Genomic DNA, 12,948 nt, shown 5'->3' on the forward strand with positions numbered 1-12,948 from the left:
CACACACACACCCTCAGACACACACAGAGGAAACCACCAGCTGACAATGCCTGTGGCTCTTACTTCCAGACAAATAGCTCGGTGATGCCGTGTGCGAGGCATCAGCAAAGTCTGCCCAGTGCTGTTCCATCTAAGATTCATGCGGCGCTTCAGAGAGAAAGGGCAGCCAAAGAGCACCTCCCAGAGGTTTCTCTCCCCGTGTAATGCAGTGCCACACCTCTGCGGTGCATGAGGCCTCCATAGGCTCTGCTAACACCCCTGGCTTGTTTCCCAGCATGATGCCAAGGGGGTCCTTAATTTTTAAACACTTTATAGCTCCAAAAAAAAAAAAATAACTTGTGCTTTTGGGAAGGAGAGTTGGTTGTAACTTTTTCTGTGTTTCATGGTGATACCCACAACACTGAAGGCTAAATGACCCTGGTGAAGAGAATGAGGAAGGATGGTCATAAGTGACATAGAGAGAAAAGGAAAGAGACATTTTTCCTCATTTGTCTTCAACATTTGAGGAATCCACGTGTTCAAGTTTCTGTTTCCTTGTTAGATAAGGAGCGAAAAAAAAAAAAAGCCTTGAAATGATTGCCTTTGTAGGTTGAGAAGAGGAGAGGGCATTGTATACTGAGTTGTGTTGGCCTTTCAAAGGAAGAGAAGGATGAGGCGAGGAGGGAAAAGACTGAGTTAGGAGCAGACAAAGAGAGTGGGATAAAACAGAGGCACGTGGGGTACATGAGGGATGGGGATGCCAGGCAAGTGGCAGAGCAGCAGAGAAAGACAGTGATGTAGTGGTAGCGGGAGGAAGAAGAGAGGAAGAGTGGGGGAATAATGGATGAGGACAATAGAAGTGCATTAGAGCAGGAGGTGGCGTGGGTGCGTCTGCATGGAGGGGGAGCTTTGCATGGAAACAGTAGAGGGGGAGTGACAGATGCCTACAACTCTAACCATATATACATGTACTTTATTTCATGTTAAGGAATAAGCCGACATGATCCAGTTTAACATCCTCTTGCATGCACATCTCAACTTTTACGCAGACACTCCTCATGGATTATTACAATTGTCTATTAGCTGGTGGGTTTAGGAGCTAAGAGGCATTATATAGAGATATAACAATGTGGTTTTGAAAAGAAAGCCAAAGTCAGCAAGGCTGCACCCACAGAACATTTACATTTACCCAGACAACTCATCCAAATGATTTAGTGTTCCTGTCTGCCGCTAAAAGATAGTTCCACTAAAGAGTTTAATCAGCTAAAGTTTAAACAATGCTACAGTAGAAAACAATATCGTCACCCACTCATCTGTCTCTGCAACTTTTCTTCCAGCCATGGCCTTCTCCGCATCCACACACACAAGCCCACACTCACACCCACACATGCTCTCATCTGGCCCCTGGAGAAGCCTGTCACTGTGAGTGGCCCTCTGCCATGGGAGGATAAACTACCTGTCATGACGACGACTTTCTGTGGAATTCATATCAGGCAAAACAAAGGGGGTGCTGAGGTCACGGGGCATCACTCTTAAATTATTCATCCTCTGCTTCCTCCTTCCGTCTCCTCTCTGCCTGTCGCCCACTTTGTTCTGCCAGCTCGCAACAAGGGCAACTGTCAGGCTCCCTCCCGTCTCGGATTTTTGGGATAGAAAGTAAATAAACATGGTGAAAAACTCCTTCAGAAAAGTTGATGATTGACTGTTTTTGGAGGGTATGTTTATGTTTACGTTAATCATGTGGCGAGGTCCTGGAAGGGCAGTGCATGTTTCCCACTTCTGAATGTCACAGCATTATGAAATTTTAAAATGTGCTTTCCCTCCCACTTGTTGTTTGGTCTGTTTGCGTGCATAAATGATCAGTGTCCAAGCAGCTGTTTATTTGCGTACACTCTATGTCGTCTCTATGTGGGATGGCCTCGAGCACCGTGACACTGTAATTCAAGGCGCTTTCATAAATCCCATCGCTTTTTGTGTTTTCCGTATCAGAAACAGTTGTCTGCTCTGGGCTTGACCGACGCCTGGGACCAGAAGGTGGCCGATTTCTCCGGTGTGTCTGGAAAGAGCAAAGGGAAGCTTCATCTGGGTGGCGTCCTCCACTGGGCTTCCCTCGAGCTGGCTGCTCAGGCTGGGAAAGGAGAGTCAGACCTGGAGGAGGAGAAGGTAGAAAAGCCCAAGCTGTTCTACGCCGATCACCCCTTCATCATCTTTGTAAGAGACAACGCTACCGGAGCCTTGTTGCTGATGGGAGCTCTGGACCACGCAGAGGGAGAGGCCCTCCATGATGAACTGTAGCACCCGCCAACATATGTCCTTTATTCCTGTCTTTTTTTTTTCTTTTGTCTCTGTCTCTTACACTCCTGCTCTCAAAGACTGCGCACCGGTATCTAAGTCGAGACATTGTCATTCACTATGGCACACTATCATATCAGACTATGTCTGGCTGTCATACATTGACACTGCATAGTCTCACACTGACTGACACTGACACTGCCATACCCGACACCTACACAGTCACACACACAGCGACACCTACCTTGCATACAGAAATGAAAATACTGTATAAGAAAATACTAAAGTTGACGGTTACAGCAAAAGTACTAACTTAAAAAAACTCCCTGCTTTTTGTCTCTCCCACGCATGCACACACACACACACACACACACACACACACACACACACACACACACACATTCAAGGCCTCAATGATCAAGTCAACACAAAACAAAATGACAAACAAGAGTGCACTGACAACACTAACATGCTGACAAGCAGAAGTGGTTACACTGACACAACACTTACAGCAGCATCAACAAAGAACTTTAACGAACAGAGGCTCACAGTGACACTTGAATCCCTCGCTGTCAGGCAAACACTGGGCTAGGTGAATGTGTGTGTGTGTATGTGTCTATGTCTATACTGTAGATGTGTGTGTGTGTGTGTGTGTGTGTGTGTGTGTGTGTGGTGACCAATACATTAAGGATGCCCATGCGTCCTCTCTCAGAGCTGGCAGGGACCTATAGCAGGGTCCCTTGGGCTACATTTGAGGAAGACTGATGGATCAGCCAAGTGCTTATTGATGAGCCAGCTTAATGCTAATGGCTGTAATGAGTCACAACGCTTGTCAACAACACAGAGAGGACAGGGAACCTTTTAATCTCTTAATACCATCAGAGATCAATGATACCGTTATGTTGTTGGAGACAAACATGACTGACATCCCCTGACTTAAATGTAACAACTTAATATTTAGGATGATCACAGCAAAGAGATATTGATTTTCATCTGTATATTTGTTTTTTTATTTAGTGCCATTGTGGACGAATGAGTCGAGTGTCACAACAACAGTCGCTAATTTTTAAATGATATTGTATAAGGTGCATTTTTAAAAATAAATATCTCTGGGTTTGTTTTTACTCTTGTTTCACTTGAGTTGCAGAATATTTATCAATGTCTTCACCTCATCTTGATACAAACCAATCAATCAAACGTGTGCTATTAATATATAATACATGTGGACTGCCACAGCTCCATCTTTCTTGACAGCCTTTTTTTTTTTTTTTTTTTTTTTTAACACATCTACCCTGAACTGAATTGGCTGACATTGAGCCTCAAGGGTATATGGAAGCAGATTTAAAGCCCTGAACTAGCATCAGTTATTGAATTTTATTGGCAACGCATGATAAACTCGCAGTGCTTACAAAGTGCAGCTGCAGCTTTGTCGACACACTCGCCAAATGTATCCAAACAAGCTGAGGTAGAATATGTTTCTTCATTTAAAATATATGAGTGAGTTTATAAAAAAATAGACCCTCCCCGCCATCCCTCTTGAAACAGTGTTAGTGTTTTTGTATCTTCAATGTTTTATTAAAAATACTAGAAGATTTCAGTCCTACTTCGTAGCATGCTTTTGTCTCGTACTGTCTGTCCATGTGTCAACTCACAGGAAAAAAAAAAACCCTTGTCGTATGTGATGGATTTATTCTAGACGTGGTGAACATCTGCTAACAAACTGAGAATAAGAAGTGGTGCAGTGTATTCTCTTGAAGGTAAAATGTAAATGTGTGCTACATCTGTCCTGTTATAGTGCTAAGTCACAGAGTCTAGACGCACAGCTGCTCTGTCACACTGGTATTACAGCTTTGTTCCTAATTTAGCCCTCTGCACAGGTCTGCTCAGCAACAGTGTGTGTTGTGCATATGTGTGTGTTTCGGTGTGTTCGTGCACTGTTCGCTTGTGCATTCATGTGTGAATAAAGCTACTACAATGACCTCTTTGCAGTGGCCTCCCGTGCTGCGCAGACTTGTAAAGGGCAGTATACTGCAGGTCTACCCTACTCTGAAAAAACCCGGGAGCTCAATTTAGACAAGCCGATGATGGATCCGTGGCCGTCCGCTGTGAGCACATCAATCCAGCTCATTCCAACACCAACTCCCTGCTGACTCACCTTCACATTTTATTCAGTTCAGAACACTGACAAACACATGCATGTCCATATCTGTTCACAGGTAGGCAGACATAATCTGACTCACAAGGAAAACGTAAGAGGAAAGCCACTTCTCGGTGACGTGCAGCAGCTACATAAACAGCGTATCCAACAGGGTAAGTAATATATACCAGTATAATCATTAAACATGTTTTAAAGGAGCATTCCACCAATAAATACGTCTGTCTTGGTAGAAATGTTTCTTTTGCCATTTTATTGGTAATGACATGTTTGTGATTTTGTAAAGGGGCTTCATTATGTACAGAGAAAAAATTAAATATTAACATAATAATAATAATAATACAGTCCAGTATAGAGAGTCCAGAAAGCAGGTTTTCACACACCAAGAATTTGTTTTGGTGCATAACAATAGTAAGAAGAAAAAATATAAAGAAAGATAAAGCAAAAGCAAATACTGCAAAAATTTTGTTTTTTTTCTATAAAATATTTGAAAAACAAGAATATGCCTGAGAAATGTGTGAGGCACTTTTACTTCTGGGTGGTGGGGGGAAGTCAGCAACAGTGGGGGTCTCTTGACCATGTTGATGAGGCCAACTGCAGTCCTCTCATTTCAGCTGTATGAGGATCTGGTGATTTTCTGAAGATGTGTGGTCCTACAGGGCGTATACAGTGTATTCCAATGTGTCACATGGTTGCATCACTCTTCCGTACCTTACAACAAACTATAGTCTCAACATATATGTGTGAAAACCATTGTTGCATGCTCTTACCTTATTAATGTTATATGTGTCTTGCCCTTTGCTTCACTTCTCGCATTCTTGGCTAGAATTGTTTTTGTGCAGCTCTCTCTAAGTAATGCTTTTCCCTGCATCCTGACCCTGGGTAACCTAGCTATGGAGGATAAAGATGGCTCCATCTAAACACCAACAGTCATAATAGAAGCTAAACAGTGGACCTTTGTCCAACAATGTGCTGTTGTTATGTCTTGCACTCTTGGAGTGTGAATAAACGCTTACAAAATAAGGAAAGAAGACGAGAAGGAGAAAAATGTCTTCACAGTGACTGCTTTCTCTTAGTTTTTATCTACAGTGCCTAAAGTCACTACCACTGCACACAGACTTTCCATGAGATGCACGTTTGCTGTGTTCTTTATTTGTTTGTCTCAGAGGAACATTAGACTAATGATTTGATTTCCTAATTGGCCAGTTAACATGCACTTTTATTATTATTTTTCACCATTTATATAATGTCTCTGAGCTGTACTTTGCACAATAGGGAATACGTTTTCTCTAGATGACAGCATTTAACAGTTTTTAACTAATTAACACTAAATAATCCCCAAACCAAAGTCATTTGTGCAAGACTCTGCAGGTTTTAGAATATCATTATCTAGAAAATAATTAATGTTTCCAGGGAAGTGGCGCTATAAGTTGTCGTGCTACCATGCTAATACACACCCAAAGGAAATAGAGTTGTATTCATAGTGCTTTTTGAGACCACCTTTTTTATGTGGTTTGTGTTCAGCAGAATGTCCAGGAGCACTCTTTGGCAGTAGCAAGCAGCAATATATCGAACCGGTAAATGAGGTGAACTGTATTATATGAGCTCTCTGTGACGACATGACACTATCACCAACAGAGCTTCCCCTCAGCCTCTCACATGAAAAAAAAAAAAAAAAAGGTTTGAAGGGAATTTAATGTTTAATCTCTGTCTTTAAATAAAACATGTTGTAGAAGTGGGACCATAAACTTCCTGTCTTCTCTGCTGCTTTGTGCGATGGGTTCAACTGTTGGACAATCCGAGTGGCAGAAACGAGGGTGAGACAGCGAAAGAGCACTCAGAGCAGAGCCGTCCCAGTTACGGTACAGTACTTACCCTTTAGAGGAAATCAAAGAAGTGGCTGTGCTCAACTGTGGGTCAACTTGCTGATAGAAATGCCACAGGGGCCCCTCCATTTTCGCCTTGATCTTGTTAAAAGCTTGAGATAGGTCAAAAGTAAGAGGCAGGCATATGATACATGGAAAACAGCAGTGTTTCATACTTGTGTTCGACCATAGGGAGTGCTTACTGACATTCTGAAAAGCCACACAAATAGCCAACTGCTTCACAACATGTTCACTGAGCTGTGGATTCAAACCTACAAGGGGAATGGGAGAGTAGAGGATGTGGTTCATTTGTCTCGATTTTAATGAAGATGCACATTTTCAGCTATCTAAATAACAAAATGGCCTTCAGACATAAATTAACCTAACAAGTGTTTACATGGCTTTAGCTAGAGTTCACATTATGTTGTCTCAAAGGCTGGGATATGCTTCCCTGGGACTGCTGATGACTCAGGGAAAATCTAGTTAATGAAAACAAACCTAGTAAATTTTGTATGATTTAGTATAATTTTAATTTTAATGAATTAAGAGCCCTTAGAGATTCAGAGATGCAAAAAAAAGAAAACCAATGCTGTGTGAGACAGAAATGCAAAAACGATGTTTGATAAAAGAGAGTAGTGACAGAATTGAAAATATGCCAGATACCATAAAAGCTGATATCTAAATAAATTATACATTTTTTTTCAATGAGCAAATAAACATAGTTAATCTTGTATGACTCAGTATAATTTTATTAAATATGTTTTAATGAAGGAAGAGCCCACAGAGATGCAAAAAAAATAAGATGTATCAATGCTGAGTGAGACAGAAATGTAAAAACAATGCCTGATAAAAGAGAGCAGCGACAGAGTTGAAAATATGCCAGGGTCCTGTAAAGGTTGATATCTAAATGAATGATAAATGGTAAAAAATTAGGCTGATGTTATTCAGGTCACATGATATTGACATGCAATTTCTCCAAAATTATTTTTTGAGCATTTACTAACAGTTAAATGATACATTATGATCTTTATGTATACCAGTTTATGCTACTATTAGACTGTAATTTCATTCCATATTTTTAGGGATCATGCATATGCACAGGTAGATCCAGTCATGTAACTAAATCTTAAAAGATTTTTAATTTGATCATAACATCTACTAAAGAATGCTGATGCCATACGTTTTTGTCGTCAAATGAAATAACTGCGCTCTAGTGCTAAATGGTGTTGGTCTGATTTACCAGCAGATGGAGCTAACATGAAAACAAAACCAAGACTAATGAAACGAGGTTAGCCATAATGCAATAGAGCGAGAATTGTTTTTATTACTTCGCAGATCGATTTAGTTTCTTCATATTTGTGGCGAAGAAGCGAAAGTAACTGTCCCTCCAGTGAAATGAATTTGTCGTCATTAGGATTAACAAACTTCATGAGCACCGACTACCTGGACTAGGCGGGTTTACGTAGACAGCCAATAGGATGCAGCCCCTCCAAGGCCATGTTTACCAGTCTCATAAGATTCTATTGTGGCCATAGACAAACATATACATCTTCATTTACACAAATAATCGCACTTTACCCACAACACTGGTACAGTGGAGCTATACAAGGTGAGAAAAAACTAAACTTACAAAATATTTTCAGTCTTACGGCCTGTCAGGTAGCTAAGTGTTTACTGACTTTGGCTTCACAGCTAGTTCGTGAGCCATTTTAACACATTAGAACACATTGAAATATGTGTCTCAATTAAAAGAACCATTTGTATGTTTTGCTATTGCTACATTGCCATAGTTAGCACCAGTCTTGGCAAGAGCTTCAGCCATTGTTGCGTTTACAAGACAACAGGTTATAGTAACGCTCTTGGGGAGTGCTAGTTCTTCAGGGCAGCCAGAGCCGGGGCTAGCTGGTTAGCATGCTAACCTCAGTTCCAAAAAAGAAGAGATAGAAATAGAGGCTAAACAAGAAGGTTGCTTTGAACCACTGGAGACAGCTCTTGGCGAGTAATGAAGTTGAAGTTTGATGCAGGACTCGCAACGTTTCTTCAAGACTGGTAAGTAAACAGCTGTGAATGCTAACGTTGGCTTGCACAGCAAAACTAACAAGCAATAGCAACATTTATAAATGGCTCCTTAAATAATTGCCCACTCACTCATTGTGGTTTTGGGGTTCACGATTCAATGTTTTAAATACAGCCACACACAAAAAGACAGATAAAATGTCACAATAAACAGCTGTTCATCATTCTTAATGAAGGCACAGGTGCAACTTGTAATGGCTGGAGATGCACAGGTGTGACTAATAATATTAATTATGGATCTGCACCGTTTGTGCGTCCATGTCAACCATAAGAATGACCAGTATGCACTACATTTTTCACAGCAGACATTTTCTCATACCATTCTAGGAAACACAGACATGTAATTAATAACATAATGTTCATTCCATTTATGTGAGCTAGTACCAGGACCTTGGTGTTTTACATGCTGGCTTAGTGGAACACTTAATGGGACACTTAAATCTTGTTTCACCTGTGCTAAAATGTCAGCTCTGCAAAAGGTCTTGTCCCTGGCACTGGCACACCTAAATGAAATGCAGTCATTATTAAGGTGTGGTAGTTGCTGGTTAGATGACCATTCTGTCAGAATATCCGCCAGGAAAAAGTTAGGTAGTGGGGCTCAAGCAAATTGCTTGAATCCTACTTTGGTGCACTTCTATGGTGTTATTATTACAGTGAGAAGCTGCTTGAAGACCTCATGAGTGAGCACAGTCATTTCACACACCCCCACCCTAGCTGCTCCCAGTGGATAAATCCTGCAAGCTGGGCTAAACTGACCCGCATGGTTTGGTTAGCAGTCAACACACCTTCTTAAAGGCTTTCAGTAGTAATTTGCACTTGTGAAATCAAATGTTTCCATGTGGCACAATATGAGCTATATGGACTATATGGCTTTGTATAAATACGTGTAACTTTAAACCCTTAATTGATAAGTGGGATCACTTTTGGCAAGCCACAAGCCTACACAAACAATTGAAGGCTAAATATCACACAATAGCTTTACTCTGTCACTATTGTCTATTGTCTTTCTCTGCAGCAGATACTTAATCTGCCTGAAGCAGACTGTCTGCAGCAGCCCATATTAATGTTATTGATCATTGTCAACTTTTTGTGCTTCCTCAAACCTTCTTGGCTTTTTCTTTCAAGTGATGGTTTCTTTTTTCATTAGCCCCTTTCTCTGTTCTGTTCCCCAATAACCTGTCTCCTTTATTGCACAGTCCTTAGAAAGTGACAACATGGGAAACTGAATCAAAGTTTCAATAAAGCCTGGACTGCTGTGGGCTTTGACAAGTGAGGTGGCTGAAGTGGAACAGTACAGCAAGAGACTGAAGGAGGACATATCGGTTCCAGAAAGATAAATAGTTCATGAAGCTGTTGACTTCACCATTTTATTACTTTTGTCCCTGAATTTTCCGCCTGCCTGCAGCTCTTTCTGCCCACAAATTATTCATCGTGCTCCCCACAGGCCCCAGCTGTCAATCCCAGGATCAGGAGTTGGTAGGGAAGATGGGAGTTGTATGTTTGTCATGAGCTCAGGTGCTTGCATAGTCACAAGCTTTTGTGATACCATATACAGCTTTCATGATACCATATAATCATATCAGCTTTGCTTCAAAAAGGCAAAGCTGTCGCAGTGAAGACTGTGAAGTTAGACAAGACTGCTTCTTACCTTTTTTTTTTTTTTTAATCTTTGTCCACTTATATGTTTTTGACCTTTTGTTTCTGCTTTGATTTGAAACTAACTCAGGTGGTGTGGGCAGGATTGTGTATGCTGCAGCCTTTCTAACAAAGGCCAGTCCCTCATGTTGACTACAGGAGGCCCAACCTGAAGGTAAGCACTACTGATGGCTCCACACAGGAACATATATACTCCATGTGTGCAAACCAACATGACACACATGTTGTAGTTCAAGAAGTGGTTATTTGTAGGTAAACATTACACTCTCAAAGACTGTTACCCTATGAGCTTTTGAAGTGTTCAATGTAAATGCTGTTTCATTTTCAATTAATACTTCATGCCATGGTTTGCATTAAATAATTGAGAGCATGTGACAGTATTTGATATACTGTAAAGATAATGCACACATTAAAAAATATACATGCGAGTTAATGCTCTTGATTTATTGAAAATGAATTTCAGTTGTATTATTGTGCAAATACAAGGTGAAATCCATGTCTTTCCTACACTAAAGCACAGCTAGAAGCCGTGAATGTTTTTCTTTTCAATATGGTGTCCAGTGAATCTTTAAAATGACAAGGCATCACGTAATTGTCCTGTATCGTTCTCCTCCAAAATGCCTAATTATGTAATTTTGTGAGGAAGAAATTGTGTGATGTTCATATTTTCATTTATACAATAGTAAGTCTCAGCACAATTACATCAAACCTGAAGGCCAAACTAGTGTCAAAAGTAATGACAGTCCTCAAAATAACAAAAAAAGAGGGAGGTAATAGTGAGGTTAGATTATTTTGCAATGTGAACCAGATGTAATCATGAAAATTTATGTCCTTCAGTATATTACTGCATTTCAATAGCCTGCTAAAATGTTTTGTGTGTATGTTACTGCATATACAGCACTATATGTATGTATCCGAGTTCACATATTGTGTAAAGCACAAAGAAACCAAAGTTGAATGCACTGACAAGGCCTTGGTGCAAGAAAGAATGTCAGACTCTTGCTGTGCACCAGTAACCTGGTAAAGCCATCACTTTGTTAATGGAAACTTTGTCAGCAGTGTAGAACTGATGCTCATGGTCTCTCAACCACTGACAGCGGCACTCTGCAGGGTTAGAACTACAGTATAATAGTTGCAGACGAAAATTAAACTGGTATAGCCCTCAGTCCAGGACATATGTTATTCTTGTGTTCTACTACAGCCCAGTCAATGTTTGTGAACATGAACTGCTCTCATCCAAAGCTAAAAAGCAGACTTCCAGGACTCACCTGCTATATGATCCAGACTTTCTGAGAGCTTTTTCATAAGCGGTGAATGAAAGTTGTACCAGACTGATCTTTGAAAATCATTCATTTTCTTTATTTTTTAAATTGATTCTCAAATTTATTGTCACCTAACCTCTCAGTAATAAACTTTTCTGTTGCATTGGAACAACATGTGAATTGAATCTTGACACTGAAGAAAAAGATTTTGTAGTGCTGGATTGGTTTCAGTGTAGTGCCAAATTATTAGGTCAAGACAGGGAGTCAACAGTTACTTTCAGTTTCAGTTGGTATGAGATGCTACAAATATGGTTTACAAATATAATGTGAGATGGCATATACCAAAAATTTTTGCAATATTGTTACATATCTATAACATTGGCTTTTTTTCACTCAGCAACTAACAAATAACACTTATATATATATTAGCTTTACAACAAGAAGTTTGGCATTAAATATACACATGGTCAAACAGTTAAACTTCTGTTTCAACTGTGCTAACTGGGTTCACCTCTTTTAACTGTTTCCCAGTTTTTTTTTTCACTCTTGCCTTAATTTACTGGCATTTTTCACTTTGTTGTCAATAAGTCCATCATTTTTTTTTACTTGGGCATCAATTGTGCAAACTAATTTCAGTGCAATGAAAAGCAAAAAAATGCCAGATTTGGAGAATATGGAGACCAGGTTGAGATTGCTGGTGTGTGCTCAGCGAACCTGCACAGTCACTGTCGTCTCATCAACTGAATTACTAGAATTAATTATCACTCTCTGCCTGGGAACACACTGCTGGCATTTACATGCGGTGACCCATACTCTGTTCTCTGCAGTGTTTATGCATGCATTTGTGTGTGTACACACGTTTTCCCCTTGAAAATAACAGCTGCTGAGCCTGGGCATTGATCACACACACACCTACAATCAGGCACTGGCAAGTGCAGATTTTGCTGTACCTGCCTGTTTGCATTATTCGACAAGACAGCTCCCTGTATAATCTGCATAGTGATATCATTTGGGTAATATTGGAGGTAGCTCAGGCACCACCTGCTTGGTAAGCAATTGGGCCAGGTGGGTTGGGGGTTCGTAGAGTTAGAAGACAGCCTTCTCCAATTATGATATACATCGTTATAACTGAGTGATACACATATTTGGGCGTAATTGCACAAACTTTTCCTGCCATTTTTGTTGGGTGTGTACAGTTGTATGGTGACATTATCACACTGAATAACCACCTTTCTCTCTGTTGTCCTTGGGCCCACTGTCCAGCAGAAGTTATTGCTTCTGGGATCGTTCCTGTTGTAACCAAGTACTTGCAGATGAAGGACAAACAGCGGAACCTCTATAATTCCACCGAGGACACCTCCATCACAACCATGGCAGAGGGAGGGGTCCTCCATGCCCTCACAGGTACAGTTGAGACCCCCGCCCCCCAACAAAATGTAGCTGCAGTGGAGTGCTGCACTAACAGATAATGACTGAACCCCAGTGAGACATGTGTTATGGAGCCCTTAATGAAAGAGTTGTGCCCCATTGAGCCCTATAATGAATGTTCTGACATTGAAAATCCCAGGGAGGGCTGCTTAATTCCTATGAGTAGGTTTGTGCAGTTAACACATTCTGACAGAGAAAATAGTGGCTGAATGTAGTGATGGACAAGATGATGTTT

At 40.7% G+C, this 12,948-nt stretch overlaps 1 protein-coding gene across 1 annotated transcript in view; it reads left to right on the plus strand.

Moving 5' to 3' along the window:
* The window catches only part of serpinh2 (serine (or cysteine) peptidase inhibitor, clade H, member 2), a 16,878-nt gene extending 13,483 nt beyond the window's left edge, over positions 1 to 3,395 (plus strand). The window contains exon 5 of the mRNA XM_023396583.2: positions 1,969 to 3,395. Within this exon, the coding sequence (XP_023252351.1) occupies positions 1,969 to 2,274 (306 nt within the window). The 3' untranslated portion in view covers positions 2,275 to 3,395. The remainder of the gene's footprint in view (positions 1 to 1,968) is intronic.
* The last annotated feature ends 9,553 nt before the right edge of the window (positions 3,396 to 12,948 follow it).

The sequence above is a fragment of the Seriola lalandi genome, unplaced genomic scaffold (genome assembly GCF_002814215.2).
Source record: "Seriola lalandi dorsalis isolate HSWRI2012SDOR001 ecotype SW California unplaced genomic scaffold, Sedor1 jcf7180002054979, whole genome shotgun sequence".
NCBI lineage: Eukaryota > Metazoa > Chordata > Actinopteri > Carangiformes > Carangidae > Seriola > Seriola lalandi.